Source organism: Nuphar pumila, chromosome 15 (assembly GCF_984573655.1).
Source record: "Nuphar pumila chromosome 15, dmNupPumi1.hap1.1, whole genome shotgun sequence".
NCBI lineage: Eukaryota > Viridiplantae > Streptophyta > Magnoliopsida > Nymphaeales > Nymphaeaceae > Nuphar > Nuphar pumila.
In genome coordinates this window covers 45,802,757-45,827,998 of record NC_143263.1, presented here as the reverse complement: position 1 = coordinate 45,827,998, position 25,242 = coordinate 45,802,757, and the positions used below count along the sequence as shown (strand labels likewise).

Sequence of the window (25,242 nt, the reverse complement as noted above, 5' to 3'; positions counted from 1 at the left end):
CGAATCCAAACAAATTACATCCCTAAATGCTTATGATTTATGCAAAATTTGGGGCAGCCAAGAAGCAAACAAATATAGGTTATGCAGATTTTTAGGAGGAAATTTTACTAGCTCATAGGTGACAGAAGATAGCCGAAATGAGCTTATAAGTTATACTAACCCATCTAATTGTGTAATTGCTGAGAGCAAGAAAAATTTTGATCATTTATTGAAAGTAAGGGCAATCCTGTGATTTCGTCGTAAAGTCGTGCAATTGTTCACTTATAAAGAATTTATCGTCGTGCAAAAATGTGGAGCAAAAGGAAGACGGGGAAAAAAAGAAGAAAGGAAGAAACACAAGAAAGGAGGCGACCATGGCAACGACAACTTTATCGTCGGTTCTACTCCACAGAGTTTCTCTGTCTTTGCACCCTTCAGGTAATTCATTATTTTTACTCTTTCCATGTATATTTCTCAATTAGTTGGTTGATTTTCTCTTCAATATTCTAATCTCCACCAACCTGCTTCATGGATAAGAAAAACTCGATTCTGTACGAAATTTTGGGTCGAATCATGATGATGGTCAGTAACTAAATGCTGCTGATTCCCAATAAATTTTCAGTTTTGGAGACAGATTTTCTTGTTTTGAGTAACTTGGACTATCAAGTATTAGTAGTCAAGGTTATACACAATTGGTTGCCAAGCAATAGAGATGAATCAAGCAGATGCCGCATGACGATGGAATTGCAATTTGCATACCTCTTTACGGTTGCCCTTCACGTTGATAAGATGCATTGTTAATTTAGTATTTTATCCCGTGTGGGAACATGTCATGTTAACAGGTATATCAGCCACAAGGTGTACAAGGCGCACGCAGAATTTTTCTGATGCTTTTCTGAATAAGCAAAGTTTTCCATGCAAGGGAATTAGTTGGGGTCGTGGGAGTTCCAGGGTGGCTGCACGGATGGTACGTTATATGATAATCTAGATGATCTCCACATGTTAATTTTCCTCCAATTATGTGAATGCTAATCTTAGGCTTGTTAACTCAACTTCAAATGGGATTTGTGGAATTTAAAAGAACGGTTTGGGTGAGCAGTGATTTGATCTGCTTACGTGGGTAGAGGCCTTTGTCGAATTAACAAGTGGGAGTTCCAGAACTATCCTGGCATCAATGAGGAGTGCCAGCTGCTCTAATTGATGAGCTGTGTCAACTGCTCTAATTCATCTTAATTAATATCTACATTGTTAGCTTTAGCTAGGGTAGGATGCATCATGGAAGGGCCAACGCACTTTGCATCTTTAACAAGATATGTCTACACGTTACTAATGTGCTCGTGAGTGCAGTGTAGAAAGATGGCAGGCGAGTCATTTTAGAATGAGGAATTAGAGGAGCTTCCTAAAGCAGGCATTAAGCTTGAATATAAAGCAGAGTTACCAGAAGCTTCTTAGATAGGTGGAAAGCCTGCTTCCCAGAAACTTGTTTCCGAAGCACGATAGTCCTCGCTTTCAAAACTTAATGAGAACCTCGATTCTCCCATGCTTTCCACACGCTTCATCTATTCTTCTTATATGTTCTCTTACTCGACTTTTTATGTTTTTTATGTGTTTTCTCTCTCTTCTCATTCACTTCCATGTGCTTTCTCTAAATCAGTACTCATCATTTTTAGATTTTGTTAAAAATTTACTTCTTACACTAAAAATCATAAAATTTAATATTAGTCACTTTTATTTTAGTTTTTATTTGTGTTTCATTTTGATTCCCATTCAATTCTTATATATATATATATATATATATATATATATATATATATTCATGCTTCTCGCTTCCTATAATTTTAAAATTCATCGCTTCTCGCTTCCGCTTCCCGTATCGTTTCCCGCTTCCTCTTCTTAGTCTGACAACCTTGATATAAAGTAATTCTGCTGAAAGGAAAATATGAACATGTCTGGCCTACTATCTAACACTTCAACAAACTGAATCCTCTGTTAAAATCCACATGAACATGGATTGCAAAAAACACCAATCAGTGCCTCAAAGAAAGACATGCACTTGGTCTTTTTTTTAGAATAAAAAGACAGGCACTTGGTCACATGACTAGTTATGCTCTACTCTCTCAAAATGAAACTAGGATTCTTTCAGCCATTGTGTAAGAAGCTGGCTTGGTAAGAAATATCATAACTGAAACATGTGTGCCTCTGCATGTTTGGGGAGTGGGAGTTGTAAGATGTGAAATTTGCCAAAACCATTGAACGGTTTCATTGGAGGGCAGTGACTGGGGAACATCTGTTAAAATGCATTGGATCCTATTGATAAGATATTTTATAATATATATATATATTCTTTTTGTATGTAAACTGAAATACCCATCAAGGGTATTTTAGTCATTTTTTAATGTAATAGGCGCAGTCCAGCAGGGACTGCATTGTGTTTTTACTTATTCATTTATTTATTTTATTATTGCCATTGGTCAAAGGACTGTTGGGGCAGTCCAACTAGCTGTTGGATTGCTCCCAATGGTCATAAATATTACTGTTGGAGGCAGTCATATGGACTGCCTCCCATGACTCCTCTTTTGTATCCTTTCCTCTTTTTTGTACTTATAAATAGAGGATTTCCCCTTTATAAAAGTAATGCTCTTCTAAAGCATTCTAACTCATTTTGCGAGTATATTATGAATAAAATGTTATTTATTTTATTCTTTCTTTTGTATTTTAATGCATGGTATTGCCCTTAGTGATTGTTTGTATTGCCTATCTTGGCACTTTGTATCATCCCATGGTGGACTTGTGCATGTGCACGTTGTGTTTGTGTTATTATAAGCCCTTTGTGGCTCTTGCTTTTGTTTTTTCACATATTTCATGACATGGTATTAGAGTGAGGGATTCTTGATCTTGGTATCTTGTTGGAGTTCGTGCTTCAAAAGAAAGATTTGGATTGATATATGGCTTGGACTCGAGGATCTCGTATTTTGGTATCTATCTCTTGTTTAATTAAAAAAAGGTATTTATAATATATATTCTTTTCTTTTCAAAATTTGTTTAAAATATTATGGTTATTTTTTGGGTATGTAAAATGTGTTTTATTGAATCAATTGGAATTAGAGTTTTGTGAAATGCTTTTTAATAAAATATTATTTTAATAGCTCTTGTGCTTATTTCTTTTTGACATTAACCCATAAGTAGTCTATTCTTGAGCTCCTTATGGTAAGTTCTCATTGTTATTATTGTTTTTAATACAAAAATATATAATTTTATGATCTCATATACATACATATATATATATATATATATTTATTTATTTATTTTGGGTTTCTTGGACACCATTATAATTGTTGGTGACTTTATGCATGTGTCAAAGCATGTTCTTTTAATTCTATTTAGGTGTTTTCATTGAGATGTGCTCATTAAGATTTTTTAAATTCTTGTATGTTTTATATCTTGAGTCATCATGATTTTAAGTTAATTAGTCATGTCATGGATGCTTTGTATGCTCTTATAAGATTTCTCTATCAACATTTCATCTTTATATTTATGTGTTATGGATATATGTCTATGCATGTTTTATATGCCATTTGAAAATTGTTTTTGGTATTTTGGGTTAAAAAATTAGATATTTTGGGTATTTCTTGATGGTCTCAAATTAAGTTGAAATTAGAGTTTTATTTTAAAAATCTCTTTTTTAAGTGAGCTATTGTTTTATTGGCTCTTGCGTAAGTATGATAATTCAAAATATATTTTGGGTATATTAGTATCTTATGTGAAATCATGGTGTTCACATGCATAACTTATTTGTTCCTTCATAAATTTTTTTGGCTTTAAAGTTATCATATTATTGGGTATACATGAATTTTGATCTCTTTGTGAGTATCCATGATTAGTTGTACTTGTGTATACTCTTGGCTTTTTATATAGTTCTTTAAAAATCTCTCTATATGTTTTTATTTATTTTTAATGTTGTATACCATTGTTGTCTCATAGTAGACTTGCTTATATTGACCATGCATATGATTGCATCATTTGATATCGTGTTTTGCATATGATTGCACTATACTCATTCAAAAGTTTGTCTACTTTTATTGGATTTGTTTTGAAACTTTGTTTTTTCAAATTTCTTATATATGAACTCACTTATTTGGAAACTGTTTTTTATGAGTATGCATTGCCTGACATTTGAATTGTCCATTATTGAATTTTACATAATGCATCATTTGGCCTTATCGAGGTGAGTTGTATGCACTTTTATGTTGTGGGATCAGAGTTAGTTGTTGAGGTGAATTATGTGTGCATCTCTGTCTTTGTAATGACCCTAAACTGACCTTTGAAAATTTTGCAGATTTTTTTTTTAATGAATAAATGATTTTAAAATAACACGGAAAGATAACCCAGGGACCCCGGGCACATTACAGTTTTAATATATAAAACCCAACATACATCTCACACATGAAATAAATCAAACCATGAATTTGAATTAAATTGAATTTAATAGAACAATCCTCATTTAGGGTTTAACAAGTTTCTCCAAAACAATAAACTGCCAACTTTATCAGAATTCGACACACTGTATCATGACCCTTGCTTCCTCCTGTAATGAGATATTGCGGAAATATAAAGAGTGCATACAAGCACATACAACAATGAATAAAAGAGAAAATATCACAAGTCCACGAAGGGACAATACAAGCACAAGCCTTTAAGAAGGCAACAATATGCAAAGCCTCTTATTGAAAAGAGAGAGGAGCTCTCCAAGATCAGAATACACAAGGGGATCACCCCTATTTATACAAGAGAAGGAGGAGGAAAAAGGAGGGCCAAAGGGCCTCAAAAGGAGAGCCAAAAGGGGGCTCCCATAGAGTCGTTGGGAGCCCCCAACGGTCACATTTGTGACCGTTGGGGGCTCCAACGACTTCTATGTTGGAGCCCCTTTAGGTCCTCAAAAATAATAAAAAAGAAATGAAAAAAATAAAAAGTAAAAATTACATTTGTTCAAAAAAGAAAAAATAGTTGTTTTTTAAAACAACTGTGAAATTACAAAAATACCCCTATCGGGTATTGATGTAATAAACAGAATTTATATATATATATATATATATATATATATATATATATATATATATATATATATATATATATATAATAGGTACATTTTAACACCCCCCCTCAAACTTTACGGGGGAAGGACGGAAAGTTTGCCGAGAAGAAACATGAACCGAGGAGCCGGAAGAGCTTTAGTGAAGAAGTCTGCCAACTGATATTCTGAAGTGACATATGGCAGAGCAATAGTTCCTCGTAAAAATTCGTCACGAACATAGTGGCAATCCATTTCGATATGTTTCGTACGTTCATGAAAAGTATGATTGCTTGCAATATAGATGGCACTCTTATTGTCGCAACACAGCTTTGAGGCTTCAGTAATATCAACTCCCATATCTTTAAGCAAACTGCGAAGCCATATAAGTTCCATTGTTGTGGTTGCCATTGCCCGGTACTCAGCTTCAGTGGATGATAGTGAAACTTTCTGCTGCTTCTTGCATCGCCAGGCAATCAATGAGTCCCCTAAAAAGACACAAAAACCAGTAGTTGAGACTCGATCATTGGGATTACCTCCCCAATCTGCATCAGTATAAGCAAGAAGATTCAAAGGGGAAGAGGAGGATAGAAATAGCCCTTTATTGATGGTATTCCGAATGTAGCGGATGATTCGGAGAACCGCACTCATATGCACGGTTGTAGGAGCATGCTGAAATTGACTGACTGAGTGAACCGCATGAGTGATATCTGGTCTGGTGATGGTTAAATATGTAAGAGACCCAATGAGTTGTCTGTACGGTGTAGGATCTTCCAGAAGAACCCCATCCTCTAACCGCAACTTGGCATTAATAACCTCGGGAGTCTCTACCTTCTTATCATCAGAAATCCCAGACTTAGAACATATATCTGCAACAAGCTTCATCTGTGACAAAATATATCCTCTAGGAGAATATGCAACCTTAATTCCAAGAAAATATCTGAGAAAACCTAAATCAGACATATCAAAATTATCTTTTAACATATTTTTAACATTAATAATACTACTTTGATCATTTCCAGTGATAATCATATCATCAACATAAAGCAACAAAATTACGATACTACAACCTGCATTTTTAACAAAAAGAGCAGTGTCAGTATAACAAGAATGAAATCCTAATTTTATCATGATATCACTAAAACGATCATACCAAGCCTTAGGAGCTTGTTTAAGACCATATAATGCCTTTAAAAGCCGAAGTGTTTGACCTTGCTTAATATTTATTCCGGGTGGTGGATCCATATAAACTTCTTCACTTAAACTTCCATTTAAAAAGGCATTTTTTACGTCAAGTTGATAAATAGGCCATTTTTTGGTTGATGCGACAGCTATTAAGGTTCTGACACTTGTCATACGAGCTACGGGGGCGAATGTTTCTTCGTAATCAATACCATATTCTTGGGAGTATCCCTTAGCAACCAATCTTGCTTTATATCGTTCCAAAGAGCCATCGCTTTTAGTTTTAACTTTGAAGACCCAACGACAACCAATAGGTTTTTTGTGTGAGGGTAGATCAACTACTTCCCAAGTATTGGCCTTTTTTAAAGCATTTAGTTCAACTTGCATTGCTTCAACCCAATGAGGTATAGATTTAGCTTGATTATAGTGAGTTGGTTCAAAATAAGAGTGTAGAGTTATCAAACATGCCCGATAGTTGGGAGTTAAAGAGTCATAGGAGACAAACCTATTTGGGGGTATTGATATTCTAGAAGAATGCCTAACTTGTGGTTCCTCAATGGATTCGGAAATTTGAGAGTATTTTTCGAGGGCACTAATAGGTTTTTCTTGATTTCTTCTTGAGTAAACATTTATATTGGCATTGCTATCATGAACATTGGTATTTGAATTACTATCATTTGAGAGTGTTATGTCAAGAGGGGATACCTCGGGAGTGTCATCTATGTTTTCAAGAGAATCTTCTTGTATGTCATCAATAAGATCATATAAGAATACATAATCGATTTCATTTGTCTCTTCTATTTTATCAAAACCGTTTTCTTCTTCGAGAAATGTTACATCTTTTGAAACATATAGTTTATCATTCTTAAAATCATAACATCTATACCCTTTTTGATTTTCACCATATCCAAAAAATACACATTCAATTGCTTTGGGAGATAACTTATCCCTTTTATGTAGTAGGACAAAACATTTGCAACCAAAAATGCGAAGTCGATTAAAATCGGGTGAAAACTTAAAGAGTTTCTCATAGGGAGAAGCATTTTTTAACTTAGAAGAGGGCATTCTATTGATTAGATAGGTTGAGGTAAGAACGGCTTCCGCCCAAATTTTTTTTGGAATATTTCTAGACACAAGCAATGTTCTAGCGGTTTCTATAATGTGCCTATGTTTCCTTTCCGCTAGGCCATTTTGTTGAGGAGTCCTAGGACATGACTTTTGATGACAAATGCCATTTTGGTTTAAATAGTTTTGGAATTCGTGAGATAAGTATTCACCACCGGAATCGGATCTTAAAATAGATATGTTACTTTGAAATTGATTTTGAACCTTTTTATGAAAATCTTTAAAGAAAGTAAATACTTTCGACTTATGACTAAGGAAATAAATCCAAACATACCGAGTAAAGTCATCAATAAACGTAACATAATATGAATAGCCCCCTTTAGACATAACCGGAGAAGGACCCCAAACATCCGAATGCACCAATTCAAAAGGCCTTGATGAGAAAAAAGATCTAGTTGGAAAAGGAATAGACTTCATTTTTCCAAAAATGCAATCTTTGCAATTAGTTTTTTTTTTTCCTTACAAAATTTGTTTCCAAAAGGAAAGAGATACATTTTGGAATAACTTGGATGACTAAGTCTTTTATGCCAAGTTTCCATATTTTTTTCTTGGACATAAGAACAAAAAAAATTTGTAGGGAGATCAAGATGGTCCATATAATAGAGGTCTCCCTTTCTATGGCCTTGCCCAATCCGCTTCCCGGACCGGAGATCCTGCACAAAGCAACCATTAGATGAGAAAGATATTTCACATCCATGGTCGGCAATTTGAGAAACCGAAAAAAGGTTTAAATTTAATTTGGGAACAACTCTTACTTTTGGAACACAAAAATTTTGAGAATCTTTAAAAGAGCCAATACTTGAAATTTTCAAAAAGGTTCCATCGGCCGTTGAGACACAAGAGTCCTTTGAATTGATGCAAACATCACTAAGTGCATTCTCATGAGGGGTCATATGAAAAGAAGCTCCGGAATCAAGGATCCAAGAATACGTACCGGGTGATGATGTTGAAGCAATGGCCGCACCCGATGTGGAGGAAGAAACTTTTAGCATTTGTTGGAGAGCCATAGATATTTGTCCAAGAGTTTCTTTAATGTCATTGTTTTTGCCTTCATCTTCTTTGGAGGTGGTTTCTTCAAGAGAGGCTACTTTAGGCTTGAAGGCTCCCATAAGCTTTGGACAAACGGGTCTAATGTGACCCAGCTCATTGCAATAATGACAAACAATCATTTTTCTTCCTCCATTGTAGTTCCCTTGTTTCCCAAAATGAGGAGGCTTATAGGTTCTAACATTGTTACCCGGTTTGGATACGGCAAGGACTTCATCAACATGCTTACTCATGCCAAGCCTTGTCTCCTCTTGAGTGATTTCGGCAATAGCATCCTCAATAGGAAGAAAAATAGATCTATGGAGAAGTGAGGATCTCACTTGCTCAAATTCGGGGCGTAGCCCAAAAAGAAATTGAAACAATCGCTCTTGTTCCATTTGTTTTTGTCTTAAATTAACATCTTCCATAGAAACCCACTTTGGCTCTAAAAGAGCCAATTCATCCCATAGTGGGTTAAGGGCACTATAGTAGTCTTGAATGCTAGAATCATCTTGCTTGGTGGTTCTAACTTTTTCTTGCAAGAAGTATGCTCTTGCAAGATCCTTTTGGGTATACATACCCCTCATAAAGGACCAAGCCTCATTGGCTCTACGAAATTTAGCTATATTAGCACATACCTTAAGCTCCACATTGTTCATAAACCACGCAAGGATTTTTGCGTGATTGCTTTCCCAATCTTCTACTTCCTTTTGATGATTTTCAATGGCCTTGAGACGAGCATCTCCCTCAAGAGCTTTTTCTTGATCTTCTTCCATTTTTGTGAGCATAAGCTTAGGTTCCGGAATGGTCCCCATGACATAACCCCAAAGCTTCTTCCCTTTGAGATTATTCTCCATTGCCGATGCCCACATCATATAGTTCTTTCCATTGAGTTTGAAAGAAAGATCAATCTTTGTCTCCATGATGTTGCCAAGAAGTGAGAAGATGTCTACCAAAATAAGAGATACACGAACCACACCTTCCCTTCAAGAATCGAGTGGCTCTGATACCATGTAATGAGATATTGCGGAAATATAAAGAGTGCATACAAGCACATACAACAATGAATAAAAGAGAAAATATCACAAGTCCACGAAGGGACAATACAAGCACAAGCCTTTAAGAAGGCAACAATATACAAAGCCTCTTATTGAAAAAAGAGAGGAGCTCTCCAAGATCAGAATACACAAGGGGATCACCCCTATTTATACAAGAGAAGGAGGAGGAAAAAGGAGGGCCAAAGGGCCTCAAAAGGAGAGCCAAAAGGGGGCTCCCATAGAGTCGTTGGGAGCCCCCAACGGTCACATTTGTGACCGTTGGGGGCTCCAACGACTTCTATGTTGGAGCCCCTTTAGGTCCTCAAAAATAATAAAAAAGAAATGAAACAAAAAAATTAAAAATTACATTTGTTCAAAAAAGAAAAAATAGTTGTTTTCTAAAACAACTGTGAAATTACAAAACTACCCCTATCGGGTATTGATGTAATAAACAGAATTTATATATATATATATATATATATATATATATATATATATATATATATATATATATATGTATATATATATAATAGGTACATTTTAACACCTCCATCACTGTGGTTCAATACCTGAAAAAAGTTTTTAAAAATGGGTTAAGAATCGAAGTTGTCGTACGAGACCCTCTCGAAATCCAATAGTAAGAAAATTAATATAAATCAAATCAAATATAAGTTTAAGAGAGTTCTATAAACATCACATGTTCAGAACAAGCTTGCAATATAAACAGTTTAATTTAAGCAACCAACAATCTCATGCTAAATTAACCATTTTAGAGATGTATGAACCAATGCAACATGCATGTTTAATTATCAATATTGCATCTGCATGCATGTCCTTACTTAATCCACACAGTTAAATTCCCATATATATAAAACCCTCAAATACTCAAAATGGGTCAAATTTGCAATTTTCAGTGGTATCTTAACACACAATTTGTATTTTATTAACAGAGTCCTACACATATCCCTCGATAGACATCAGAAATCAATATCATCAATCAGAACATTAGGAATACCACATGGGAAATGAAAATTTCCAATGAAATTGCATTGCTTGAAAACTAACTTTTTGAACAAGTTGATATTGTCATGAAATATGCAGAAAAACAAAAGCAAGGGTCACAAAGGGCTTATAATAACACGAACACAATGTGCACATACACAAGTCCATCATGGGATGATACAAGGTGCCAACATGGACAATACAAACAGCCACTAAGGGCAATACCATGCATTAAAGCACAAAAGCAAGAATAAAAATAAATAACATTTTATTCATTTTACAAAAAGGAAATCCTCTATTTATAAGCACAAAAGAGAGGAAGGGATACAAAAGAGGAGTCATGGGAGGCAGTCCAACAGCTGGTTGGATTGCCCCGACAGTCCTTTGACTGATGACAATAATAAAATAAATAGAAAAATAAAAAAACAATGCAGTCCTTACTGGACTGCACCTATTACATCAAAGGAAATGACTGAAATACCCCTGATGGGTATTTCAGTTTACATACAAAAGAATATATATATATATATATATATATATATATATATATATATATATATATATATATAGGATCCAATTCAGTTTAACACTCCCCCTAAAACTTATGGTGTGATATACCGAAAGTTTTAAAATGCAAGAAGAAACAATAGAAATTATCCAAGTCTTCAATGATAATCTACACTAAGAAGCCATAATCAGCTATCTCCATCTTCACTATGTGTCCAAAATATAATTTTTTTCTCATCCCATGGCATCTTTAAGAACCTGCAGAGAAAGAACAAAACAAAGATTCCAAATGTTAAGACATTGTATTCTTACTGCTCTTATCTGGATTTGGGTCTGATGTGGATCCAAGATCCAAACCTGTGTTATGTAATTAGTTTTTATAACCAGGGGCTGTTTAGACTTTTGTATGATAGCCCGGATCAGAGGCTACATTATATAGAACAGAATGATGCCTGGATGTGTGTGCAGCTTTTGAGATTAGTGTCATTCAGCTGGTACCTCACTGTTGCATCCTCTTCCGCAGATCCAGTCAAGCCTCGTTCTAGGTACGCTCACGCACCTTGCAGCTCTAACATGGTATCAGAGCAAGGTTCGTGATTGGGCGTGATCAATCTGTGTGCTCCCTTCTACGTGATCTGTTTGTGCTTCTCGTGCTCCCTCCTGCATGATCTGTCTGCGCTTCTTAGCCTGCAACGATCTATTATTTGATCCACATGAGGTTTTAAATAATCGTTCTTCCCTGTTTCTTTCATATTATATGTTTTTGTTCTCCAGATTAGATTCAGTCCTTTCTGACCACGAATCTAATTATTCTCTGGATCGTGGACTTTTTACTGCACGATTTCCTTTTGGGTCATTATTCTATGTATCGTATATCTGGCCAGAATCGTTATTTTTAGTGTTACGAGTCTGATTCCTCTTGCCTGCTCACCTTGGAACCTCGGTATTGTGAATATTATTTCTGTATCGCTGAATATTTTATTTCTGTTTTGATTCTGCATCTGCTGGTACCGTGCATTTAGATTGGTTTTATTCATTCTTACTCTAGTTTCCTCTCCACTTAGTTTGGTAAGCACATCTTCCAACGGAGAAGAAGAGAAAGAAGACAAGAAAAAAGATCTAGTTTGTTCGAACTCGGGTCTAAGACCATTTAAAAAATTAAAGAAATGATCATCTTTTGATTGTTTGGCCCTCAATTTAATAGCCTCTCCACTCCATTTAGGTTCTTGGAGAGCAAATTCATCTCAAATAGTGGATAGCTCGGCAAAATACTCTTTAATGGACATTTCTTCTTGTTGAAGGGTTAAAGTCTTCTTTTGGAGATAGTATTTATGGGACAAATCTCTTGAAGTATACATTCTTTCAAGATATTCCCATACTTGATATGCCTTTTTGAACTTTAGTATGCTGGTATTAATTTTGGTCTCAACCGAAGAGAAGAACCATGGTCCATGAGAGTATTTTGTAATTTTTCATTTCCCACTCTTCATGCTTCTTATTGTAATCTTTAAAAGCCTTTTCTCTTTCTTCTCCTTCAAGAACCTTGATCTCTCCTTTCTCAAAGATAGTAAATTTAGGTTCGGGTTCGAGAATAGTTCCTTGAACATATCTCCAAAGACCCTTTTCTTTTATATGGGCCTCCATATTCCCGGCCCATACATGATAGTTCTCTCCATTTAATTTGAAGCCAAGAGAGAAGTGTGAATCCTTTTCGCCCATTAGAGAGGATACAAAGAGAAATAAATGCGTACCACAATGCGAAATGAGTTCCTACTTGATGTAGGAGTATTCTAAAATATTGAATGAAGAACCGAGTCTTCACTCTAACCACCACAACTTAATGACACACTTTTCGAGGTACTTCAACAAAGAGAGAAAAATGCACGATCTTCTTTTCCTTTGAGCCTAGCTCTGATACCATGTGAAAATATCTCAAAAATGAGATAAAATGTGCTATAAGCACAACACCGCCAATGTGCACAAATTCACAAGAACACTTAGAACAAATGTACACAAAGGTACAATAAAGAAACGCAAATGCACAAAGCCATACAAAATATAAAGAATTTTTATTGAGAAGAATGGAGAACAAAAGCTCCAAGAGATAGGAAATACAAAGGGGGATCTCCCCTATTTATAAGATGAAAGGAGCCTTGGAGGGGCTCCACTAGCTGTTGGAGCCCCTCCAACGGTTAGAATTCTAACCGTTGGAGGGGCCCAACAGTTAATGTTGAGCCCCCTCCAAGTTGACCTTAGTCAACGAAAATAAAAGAAAAAAGAAAAATGAAAAGAAAAGAAAAAAAGTAAAAATATTACAACATATTCATAATTATGAATATGCGCAAAATGGGAGGAAAAGACTATAATACCCTTGTGGGCTTTACAAAAAGATATTTACATATATCTATAGATGTATACATATACATATATATAACATATATATATGTATATGTATCCCTCTTTATATATATATATATATATATATATATATATATATATATATATATATATATATATATATATATATATATAAAAGAGAGATACATTTTAACAGTGCACACATAACTTACCTCAAAAGCTAACCTTGACTCCACAACATCGAGGTGTACAATAAACAAATGAGTGATACAACATACTTATAGAACTGAAGGTCAATCAAGTGTCAGTCAGAGCTAAATCATTTGACAATCTATATTGACAAGACTGACATATCTCATAAATTTTTTGCCTAATTCTAAATTTAATAAATATAATTTTTATTAAATAAATATATTTTCGTGATATAATGTAATATAATATATATATTAGTGGCTGACGTTAAATGGATCCCGATATGGATCTTGGACTCTTTGGGTTGAGATCCATGATCCATTGGTGTGTGGATGAATAGGCTTTCACAAATAAATTATAATAATAATAATAGATAATATATATAGATATTATACCCTTTATATATATATATATTTAATTAAGAGTTTATTTAGAGAAGACTTCTATTTTCATAAGGAAATAGAAGTCTTTCTATTTCTGAAGGTTGGAAGCTAACATTTGCCATCTTAATGCTTTGATAGGTTGGAAGACAGGCCTACAAGCGAGCGACTGTGGTACCTGATCCAGACTATCGAATACCAGTTGTTTTATTAGGTACACAATTGACTTCTTGGTTCATTTAGTTTGAAATGATTGCTTGTGGGTATTTTTGTTAATGTATAAATTTTCTTAGATAAATGAGCGTCTATGTGGAGAACTGATCCTGTCAAATGCCATATTATGAAATCTGTCATAGACCAATATAGGAGCGACACCTATCTGCTTACACTTGTTAAATTCAGTTAAAGACAACAGAAAAAAACAACAAAATCCTATTTCTGAAATGCTTCTTTCTCATCCTCTTGCCTCTTTTTGCATCATCCATGGTGGAAGGAAGACATGTAACATGGATATTCCATTGTTGCTTTGCTTGCTGTGCCATATTCTATTATATACTAATTGTGTTGGAAAACTTTAGGAAAAGAGACATCTCTACAGGCATATCTATGTGGCATAGGGCAGAAGAAGCTGGTGATTGTCACTGAAATATTCATGCTGGGACATGCTGACTCAGTCTATTAATACTAGTATTATTTCAATAAAAATACCATTAAAATATCAAAAAATAATTTTATATTGATTAAAAAAGTTACAAATTTTCATGTTCTAGTGTCCTATTTCTCAAAAAAATTTCAACCTTGTGAATTGAACTTGCATCATGTATCCTTGTGTCCACGTGTCTTTCTGACATAGGTGACAACCCAGCTGCTACACCACCAGCTAGGTCTAGTAAATGAACCCAGCCACTTACCAGGCTCAGTAATTAACTTGCTCAGACTCATGAAAAACCTCACATTCATCTTGTTATGTTAAATGACTTGAGCATGAAGAACAGTTATTCATCTCAGCTGGGCTTGCATTAGCTTAAATAGGTTCCTAGGCTAAAATATGTATATGTTTTATAAGATATATGTCATATAATATAGAAGTTTGGAATTTCTTTGTTTCCTTCACCATTCTTTGGAGAAAGAAAATCTTCTTACAGGTTTGGGAGCTGAAGTTCTTGTTCTTCTTTAAAAATACACCCACCCACCTACTGCCATTCACCTCCATGCATATGCTTGCACGCACACATGCACATGCACACACACACACACACGTGCATGAACACACACAAACCACACAAGCCTGGTATTTGTGCTGGTCTCAAAAGAAATCTTGCTTGTTTGCATAAGTTTGTAAACATGAAAGATGTAGCTTTATCAAAAGGCTTCATTTGCCTACTTCACTAGGGAAAACTGCCTACATATCTACCACCATGGTGAATTTGACTAATAGCTCCATGTTTATGGCAGATATGGTGTGAATATATATTCGGTTCCATCACTTTGTGTTGGCGGTGTTTACTTCATTGATGGATTTTGCTCCAAAATTACATCTAACGTCATTGTGAGATGAGTATTAATATCAACCATGTATTGCTCTGAATTTGAGGTCAAGTGAAAATTCAGTTTTGCAAACTTTTAGTTACAGGGAATTTGTTTGCATGGTCTTGAGAATGCCCTATGGATCATAAGTAGTTTCTGTTTTTGTGCAACCTCAAGGCTTTTGAAAGGGTTATGAAGGTTGTTCTGATTGTAAATTGTTAGAATTGTATTTGACTCTAAGTTGGCTTCCTTTTGGTGGTGGAAGCATTGGAATTATGTAGAGAATGGTAAGTATGATCTGTTAAGTAGATTTTATATTAAGTTTACCATTAGAAATTTTATCAGTATGTGGTCTGAAAAGCAGCGAATAAATCAGGCATGGAAATTCTGTTTCTTTTCTATTTATATGGACAGCAAAATTTGCTAGGGTTGATTTTTGTGAAAATGTTGTACCTATCCTGGCATTGGCCCAAAAAACTTTCTTATCTGTGGAAGTATGACATCTAGGCAGCAAAATTAGCAGCAACTGCTGACCAACGAAGTAGATCCAGTAAAACTCAATTTAGTAGCCTATCCTTTTTTCTTATTTTTATTTTTTTATTAGTTTGGACTTTTCCCCAACTCTTGAATCAAGTTTTCTGTAACCATTTTTTCCTACTCAGGCTAAGTTTTCTGTCTTGGTTTTTGGTGATAATTTTCTATCTATTGAAAGTGAAAGAAGGTGTGCTTATTTGATCAATTTGATGAGTCAATTGAGCTTGTGTTCACTTTTAAATTCTTAACTTCGATTATGAATTGGTAGCATTTTCCTTTCTGTTTTCACTTCTTAAGTGAAATGACCATTGACCTATGCCCTTTTAATGGGCATTGCAAATTGAAACAGGTGTGGCAGGTGGATTGATATATCAAGATAATTTATTACTTGCAGCTCCAGTTGGTTTGCTTGGATTACTTCTATTGTTCCAGGTCTCAAATAACTTCACCTTGAAAAAACATGTTTGTCATTTCTGTAATGCCTCTACTAGTTTTGAGGAGATATGCATGTAACATTATAGCATAATAACATAGAATTTGAATATCTTGTGTTTAACTTTACCCAAATAATTAAAATTATGTGCATTTACAACATTCCTAACTACAGTCTGAGGTTATAATCTAACAATATGATTGAGAAGAAAGTGAAATGTATTGTTATTTGGGAGTTGATAGAACTGCTAGGACTGTTGCAAGTTCAGTTTTGAGATAAGTGATTGTCAACACCCCTTCTCTTTTTAATGGATTTCCTTTTAACATGTGAGAAATATATATGGGCTATGCATAAAATAATTGTTCATCCAGTGAAAGAGTAAAAAGAGTAATGGATGAAGATTTGGCAGAAAGGTGGTATGCTCAAAACCTATGTCACATGGGTGCGGGTGCGGGTGCGGGGGTGCGGCAGGGGCAAAAATGTAATATATATATATATATATATATATATATATATAATTTTGAAGTTTTAACAGTTTAACATTTAACAGTTAACATTGTCATAATATCATTCATCTTGCATGCAGTATATCAACCTAAATATCAAATTATCAATCAAATAAGTAAAGCAATTACATAAATCAACCTAAATATCAATCAAATAAGTAAAGCATAAAAGAACTAAATAACATACCAAAGTATATTCTGATGAAGTAATGGATGTTAATAATTTTCTTCTTCATCATCAAATGCATCATTAGAAGGAATACTGAGCTCAACTAAATCCATGTTTGTTATGTTGAAATCATGCTCTCCTTCGAAGTCACACTCTTCTGGGTTTACATCCCAAAATTTGGATGTTCCTTGTCTGCGTTACAAACTTAATTTGAAAATGTTAAATACAATACAAGTATATTTAAATGAAAACTAAGAAATAATCAAATAACTAAGAGAGCAAATTAGTACATGTATTCATCATTGCTTCGTGAAAGTAATTGAAGATTTGAATGAACATATACTAAATCCTCTGCACGCTTGCTGGTGAGTTTGTTTCTCTTCATGTTGTGGATTTAAAAATATGTGCTCTAATTTCTTTCACAACAAGATGAACTAGCAGGCTGCGATAGCAATCTTAATGCAAGACGTTGGAGAAGAGGTGTTTTTGATCCAAATGTTGACCACCATGTGATATGATCTATATTATCTTCTTCTCTCGCGAATAATGCCGGTCCATATAATCTCGAATATGAAAATTTTTCAAACTCTTGTGTGACTTGATGTAGAAGACATGCTTCTGGAAAAAGTCTTGTCATACATATATTTCTATGTCTTGATAGCTTTGGGTCTAAATTTGGAGGGACACGACCAATACCACCAGCCCGCCACTTATTTGCATAATATTTTAGATTAAGAGAATGTGCCATGCAATGCAAATGAGTGTTGCTCTTATCCTATCTTCTGACCAAAATTGAATGAATATGATTAAAAAAATCTGAATCATCCAATGCAGAATTTTTTTCTTCATGCTTGAAAACTATAGCTTATATTTTTTCAATCATATTATCCCGCATTTCATAAACTTTATGAAGCATGAGCTCATCATTATCAACTTCTCTTAACATTTTTCAAATAGGTTGCGTAAATTGAAGGAAGTATACTACTCTGTCTCAAAACTCATCATCAAGAATGAATTTTTTAATTTCTTGAGTCTTGATATCATCATCAACATGATAGAATGTCCAATTTTCATCAGTCACCATGTTAATCAAAGCATTCTTCACTTTTTTAATCCTCTTCACCATCACAATTTTGGACAAAAAACGTGTTTCAGCGACCTTCAACAATTTCAAGTCAGAATGCCTATTAAATATATCATTAGCACGATGGTAGTTAATAACAAAATTACTAATGCTTTTGACATTTCTTTTTAAATCTTCAATTCATGAACATAAAGCATATGCTTGTGAATTTTCTTCTTCTTTAGGGTTGCAGATGCTCTTTAGGGCTAGATTTAAGCTGTGTGCTACACGGGGAGTCCAAAAAAATAAGGGTAGTCACTCTCTAAACTCAACACTGCACTTTTACAAACTGGAGTGTTGTCTGTAATAATTTGTACCACTTTCTGATCACCTACTTCTTTTATCACTTCTATAAACAATCCCTTCAAATACTCTGCATTTTTATATTCCCTAAATGCATCAACTGCTTTCAAGAATATTGGGCTACTAAGCGAACAAGCAATGAATTGATTAATGGACGCCTTTGAATATCTGTCCAACCATCAGACACAATAGAAACTTCATTTTGCTCCCATGAATATTTTTTAATCTCCAGCAACCTCTCCACATTTTCCCTCTCTTCTGCAAGAAGTGTGGTTCGTATTTTTTCTGAACTTGGAGGCACATAATCACTCAAATTACAATTTGCCAAGGATGTTACTAAATTCTTCCAATAAGGATTTTTAGCCGCATTAAATGGGAGTGAACCAGAATAAAAATACCTCTTAACTTTTCTATCTAATTCTTCTCTTCCATATGTATTGAATGATGCTTGTATCGTTCCTCTACCTTCTACATTGACTTTTCTTTTTTTTCAACATCTTCTTGGTGGCTTGCAAATGACACACTAACTGCACAAGAATCGGCCATTGCCTCTCTTCTCATATTCTTCTTGTATTTTCTTGTATTGTTTTTGCATTGTCTCATCAACTTTTCTACAAGCTGAAATGCCATGTTCTGCTATCTTCAACAAATGAGCCTCCACTCTTATGTAAGACCCAACAAAATCTCTTTCGCAGAGCTTGCATCGAAATCTCTTGTTTCCACCACCTCCTTCTCCAGTTTTTGCAAGTTTATCTATATGTACCCATAGTGGCCCCACATCATCAATCCCACTACAACTATCAGCAAAACTAGCAGCAGAACTCACATGTTGGGATGAGGATGACGCAAGTCCTTTCCCTTTATCCGTCATTTTTATTCTGAAAACACAAAAAAAATACATTCAAAATTTTAAATCAATTATACAGATTGACATTATCTTGATATAAAATCACCAAGGAGGAGGGATCTGCCCCTCCCCTGCCAAAAACAGGGAAGGACTCAGCCCCTTCCCTGCCGAAAATAGGGAGGGGCTCATCCCCTCCCCTGCCGAAAACAAAGGGAACAGGGGGGGCTCAACCCCTCCCCTGCAGACCCAACATTAGAGCGAGAGGGGGGGGGCTCGGCCCCTCCCCTGCCGAAAACAGAGGGAGCAGGGGGGGCTCAGCCCCTCTTCTGCCGACCCAACAAGAGAGCGAGAGGGGGGGCTCGACCCCTCCCCTGCCGACCCAACAAGAGAGCGAGAGGGGGGAGGGGCTCAGCTCCTCCCCTGCCGACCCAACAAGAGAGCGAGAGGGGGGGCTCGGCCCCTCCCTTGCCGAAAACAGAGGGAGCAGGGGGGGCTCAACCCCTCCCCTGCCGACCCAACAAGAGAGCGAGAGGGACGTACCTGCGACGAGGGAGAGGAGGAGCTTCGGAGGTGGTGTCGGGGCGTTGGGAGGAGAGGGTTGCGCGGGAGAGGAGTGATTTGGGCAAAAAAAAAATTGCCCTAATCACTCCTTTTCATCGGTTTTTTTTTAACGTCCGAAATGTGGACGAAAATGACCCTGGGTGCGTTGACCACACCCAGGATCGTGTTGACTGCACCCGGTGCCGTACCCGCACGCGCACCCGCGTCGCGTCACGTCGACGCGGGTGTGGCACCTGCGTTGCCGAGTCCCTGTTACTTAGCTCAAAACCAATTATCATAATCGATTAAAAGGATTATGTGGGTTACTGTTCTGAGGTTTGATCTTCATTATTCAAAAAAAAGATGGGCCTCATTCTATATAAGGTATAAATTAAGACATGCATTCATATCTGTCATGGTATAAAAAAATTCAGACACACCTTTGTGCTGTAACTACATCTTGAATCTCTCCTGTGCCTTTAGGAACTTTGAGCAGTCTGTTTCTGTCCCTTTTTATTGAAGCCATTAATTTGATTCGATAGGAAGTACTCAGATCCACATTTCCCCTCTATTTTCGTGCAAAATGAAGTCATTTGTGATGTAATTACATTCTGAATCTTCTCTATATTTATATGAATTTAGCATGCTCTTTTTTCTGAAGTTGATTATGCTATATGCTTGGTTTCCTATTCATCTGCTAACTCAATTTTATGGTCTTCTTTCCAGACCACCAGAGTGAGATTCGTATTTGATGATGAGGCCTTGGTAATGTTCATATCAATCGCTAGAACTTGATAACCTTACATGATGACATGCACTGCTTAAAAATTAAAGATTTCTTGTCCAACTATATGTGCAGTTAGCATTTTATTCAATAGCTATTTAGCTTGGTCAGGGTGTTAAATTGTATCTCTCTCTCTCTCTCTCTCTCTCTCTCTCTCTCTCTCTCTCTCTATATATATATATATATATATATATATATATATATATATATATATATATTTCACATGTAACCCATAAGGGTATTTTGGTATTTTCCTCTTTTGCGCATATTCACATTAGTGAATATGTTTGTACTTTTTCTTCCTTTTTCTTTTTTCTTCCTCTTCTTTTCCTTTTTCCTTCTTTTTCTTTTCTTCCTTGTTGACTTAGTCAACCCTTGGAGGGGGTCCAACACTAGACGTTGGACCCCTCCAACAGTTAGATTTCTAACCGTTGGAGGGTCTCCAACGTCTAGTGGGAGCCCCTCCAAGGGTCCCTCTTTTGTATAAATAGGGGTGAACCCCCCTCATAAATGTATTCAATGCTTGGAGCATTGTTCTCCAATTGTTCAATAAAATTCTTTATATTTTTACATTTGTGTTCTTCATTTGTATCTTGGGTACATTTTGTTCTAAGTGTTCTTGTGCCTTTGTGCACATATCCCTTCGTGGAGTTGGTGCTTGTTTTGCACACTATCTCTTTTTGAGATATTTTTACACAGGGCTCTCCCAGAATTGTACTGGAGCTTATTCCACCTATATTCTTAACTAAGTAGTCCAAAATTCTAGTCTGCGCCTAGGCGCCAGCCCCCTAAAAGGCCTAGTCGGTGCCAAGGCGGGATCAGTCAGCCTAGTCAGGACCATAAAAACAAAAAAAATAATATAAATACATATTCAACACAATTTATGAAGCTAAACAACCAAAACTTAAAAAAAATCATGAATAAATTTCAATAATCAAAACATAATTACATTTCTAACATTCAACTTCATCCAAACAAATATTTGTTTAGCTGTGTCACTTAGAAATGCACAAAAAAAATAAAAATATAAAAGCATAAAAATAAGAGAAAAAGCTGAAACATTTAAATATTTCAAAATACTCAAATAAAACACGATTATAATGTTTTAAATATTATAAAAACAAATGTAAAATATCAACCTTGGTGCCCCTCCTCCACCTAGTTACTTGCCTAGGCACCTAGGTGCTCCTAGTTGGTTGACTTGTGCCTAGGTATCCTAGGCGGGATTTGAGCTACATATTTCTTTCTGCTACATATGCCATGAATTTTGAATTGGCAAACTTCTTGATAGTTCTAATTAAAATGTTATGCAATGTATTTTATTCTTCTGTTAGACTTTCTTGAATGCTTCAAGTGCACAAATTCAGGTGATAGCTTAAAGTAAATCAAGGGATTTAGTACGTGGCTAAAATGTCTTACTGCACCGAATTACTTGCTTTAAAAACAATCTAGTTTTTTCCCTTTAAAGTAGTTTTCTTAATTTGCTAAATTCAGGAGGTTAAAATAGGGGATCAACTTCAAGAATCAGGTGATAATGTATTTGTTGGGGGCAAGAATCGATGGAAGTGAGTATTCTTATGCTTGCACTTTTTTATGGAATTTTGTCCTATAATTGTTCCTTCAGTGCTCCTAACTAATATATTGTGAGAATTTTGGAACTAATAATCTGGCTTTCTCCCCAGATATTCTACATTTATAAATTGGGAGCTCTGGTGGCCTAGTTTTCCAATTTTGGTATACTTCAAAGAGACACAAACAAAACCAGAGGGACAAGTGCACTTTTTCCCAGTTATTTTTGTAAGTATTTAATTGTGAAAAAATAAAAAATTTTCCCAATTATTTTTTAAGTATTAAACCATGTGAAAAAATAATTCCTATATGTGAGTTGAAAATATGAACATTGTCTTACATGCAAAAGGATATTTTATCTTGAAAGTAAATATATGTCTTTGTTTTGACAGAGCTTTTCTGACAGTTTTGCATGAGATATGGTGTCTTTCTACCTTATCTGCATTTTAGTTTTTTGTGTAACCAACTAACTATCAACTGTTTGTGGGAAATTTTATTATTCAGTCTTATGTTTACTCTGTTTTTGGATCTCCAATCATGCAGTAAATTATTCTTATAGTTCTTGAGTTATTTCTCATCATTCAGCTCTGGGATAATTGGATATAGCAAGTTTACATGGGGTTAAGGTGAAAGGAGGAGAATGGAATATCAATATCATAGAAGAAAAAAAGGAACCAGAATAATTTCTAATCAGAGTCCTACCCTAATATTGGGAGATAATCACTAGTATCCTTAGTGCACTAGACACAATAAGGAATGTTGATGCTAAAATAGGAAGTTTATTTATCCCTCTACTTCAAGAAACAATATCACAGATTTGTGTATAGTTCTGCAGGCAGTGACTGGAGTGAATGTGGTTGATCTTTTCTAAATCTGAACAATCTTGCCAGCACGTACAGTGGATTAGGATATTGACTGTGTAATTGTTGATTCTTTCAACAGGAACTTTAGCACGGGATTGCCCCAGTTGGTGATAATTCTTTGATAAGATTGATTCTCATATTAGGATGTAGTTTGATATGATATGAATTTACAAGATTGGAAGCATAATACAAATTTTATTATTGCTTTTCTAGTTGATAAACCATCTAGGATCAGAGCAAAGAATTTCTGACATTAGTGGTATCTAGAAGCTTATGATCGCAAATCGAATTCAAATATGATGATTATTCAAACTGATATCTGCATAGGCAACTAAAAGCAAACAAACAAATAAATAACTTGATGGAGATGCTTCTGATAGAACATATTATTCTCAATGATGCAAAATAGTGAGTTAATGATGAGATTGGCTGGGAATGGTGATGGAATGGCAGACCTTGCAAAAAAGAGAATTAGTTCTTATTTTATTATTTCATTTCACTTCCCCTACACTTGTCATTAGAGATATGGGCCTTTTTTTTTTGTTTTTAGAGAGAGAGAGTACTGTGACAATGCCGTCTGATTACCAAAATATGAGAATGCCTGGAAGTCTTTTTGGTGCACTTCACTACTTGAAGAGAATTATGTTTCTTTCATTTTTTTACTGGGTATATTATTTAATTCTTATAAAACTTCCACCTTTTTCTTGTAGAATGGAAGGCAGCTGTATGATGTTATGGTTGAGCGTGCTGGTCCATCCAAAACAAGTGGGCCCAAGAAGGCTTAATATTCAAACATGTTATAGTTTTGTTGAAATTTTTTTCTACGCTGCATCTTAGTTATATGTACTCAGGATATGTAAACAATATAAATCCGAACAACCAGATGTTTATTTAGTTCTACTAGTTATGTTGCCGTTTTGTCAAAGGAAAAGAAAAATATATGCCTCCTCTTTCAGGCAGTTGCCATATAGTAGTTTGAAATTAACCATCTCATGGAACAGCATAAGTCCTGTTGTCCCATTAACCACCTACATTTCTTCTCACTGACACAGGTTCAACCAAAATTATATTTGACAGTCCACATGATAAAAAGTAATTCTCATTACATCAAATACATGTCCTATTTTCTGAATGTATCATCATCTATCCTGATTATGTTGTTTGACTCAAAATTTGTAGCCTTTTGAACCAAGCTCTTTGGCCAAATAACCTTCTCTTTATCTAGTTTTTTGGGAAAAAAAAATCAAGGGAAAACCTACTTTATGAAATATGTTTAGTTCCATATTGAACATTTTTGAGAAAACACATTGGGTTTAAAATGTATAGAATTGACTTAGAGGGCAAAGTCCTCGACATGTTACCACAATTGGATCCATGTTTGGGGGTGGGGCTTTGGTTCTCTTTTTGTTGTCATTTTTCTTTATAAGTGGCATATTGCGAAAGACCTAAGATATGTAAAAGTGTCTTCAAAGAGACAATGTGCACAAAGACACTAAACCTTCAATAATGTGATATGTGCACAAAGGCACAAAAAAGAACTTGAAACAAGTGTGCACAAAGGCACAACACATAAATGAGAACACAAATGCTCAAAGGCATAAAACCGAAAGAATCTTTATTGCGATGAATAGGAGCTTTGCTAGAAAAGCTTACAAAATACAAAGGGGGGTCACCTCTATATATAATACAAAAAGGAGCAAAGGAGGGGCTTCAAAATAGACTCCAATGGTTAGAATTCTAATCGATGGAGGGGTCCCAACACCTATTGTGGGGCCCCTCAATAATAATAAAAAAGAAAAAATAAAAGAGGAAAAAAAAAAGAAAATAAAAATAAAAAATAAAAGTACAAACATATTAAAAAATATGAATATGCGTAAAAGGAAGAAAAATGACAAGATTACCCTTATTGGGTATTGCAAAATAAATACATTTCTTATATATATATATATTTTAACACCTCCCCTCTTACGGTGTAGTGATCGAAAGTTTGCCAAGAAGAAAAAGGAAGCGTGGTGAACATAACGCCTCAGTGAAAAAGTCAGATAGCTGATATTCTGATGTCACATACGGCAAATCAATGACATTCTTTAGGTATTCTTCTCTAACATAGTGACAGTTCATCTCGATATGCTTTGTTCTCTCATGAAAAGTGTGATTCTTTGCAATATATTTCACACTCTTATTGTCG

The 25,242-nt window shown here is 35.2% G+C and overlaps 1 protein-coding gene across 3 annotated transcripts; it reads left to right on the top strand.

The window, feature by feature from the left end:
• The first annotated feature begins 295 nt into the window (after nt 1-295).
• LOC149815309 (uncharacterized) lies at nt 296-24,020 on the top strand. 3 transcript variants are annotated; one of them, XM_089988421.1, is made up of 9 exons: nt 297-417; nt 822-946; nt 13,998-14,070; nt 16,267-16,349; nt 20,565-20,603; nt 22,117-22,187; nt 22,305-22,419; nt 22,584-22,613; nt 23,765-24,020. In XM_089988421.1, the coding sequence occupies exons 1-8, from the start codon at nt 354-356 to the stop codon at nt 22,605-22,607; spliced, it is 594 nt and encodes a 197-aa protein (XP_089844547.1). In that variant the 5' UTR covers nt 297-353; the 3' UTR covers nt 22,608-22,613; nt 23,765-24,020. The 3 variants fall into 3 exon arrangements, with proteins under 3 accessions (XP_089844545.1, XP_089844547.1, XP_089844546.1); XM_089988419.1 differs by lacking the exon at nt 22,584-22,613 and having other exon boundaries at nt 296-417; XM_089988420.1 differs by lacking the exons at nt 20,565-20,603; nt 22,584-22,613.
• The last annotated feature ends 1,222 nt before the right edge of the window (nt 24,021-25,242 follow it).

What these genes read in the sequence shown, in the direction of transcription:
- LOC149815309 (XM_089988419.1), top strand. Translation starts at nt 354, where the DNA reads ATGGCAACGACAACTTTATCGTCGGTTCTACTCCACAGAGTTTCTCTG. An exon ending in AATACCAGTTGTTTTATTAG is followed by an intron (nt 14,071 to 16,266) that starts GTACACAATTGA and finishes AAATTGAAACAG; the next exon opens with GTGTGGCAGGTGGATTGATA. An exon ending in TATTTGATGATGAGGCCTTG is followed by an intron (nt 20,604 to 22,116) that starts GTAATGTTCATA and finishes TGCTAAATTCAG; the next exon opens with GAGGTTAAAATAGGGGATCA.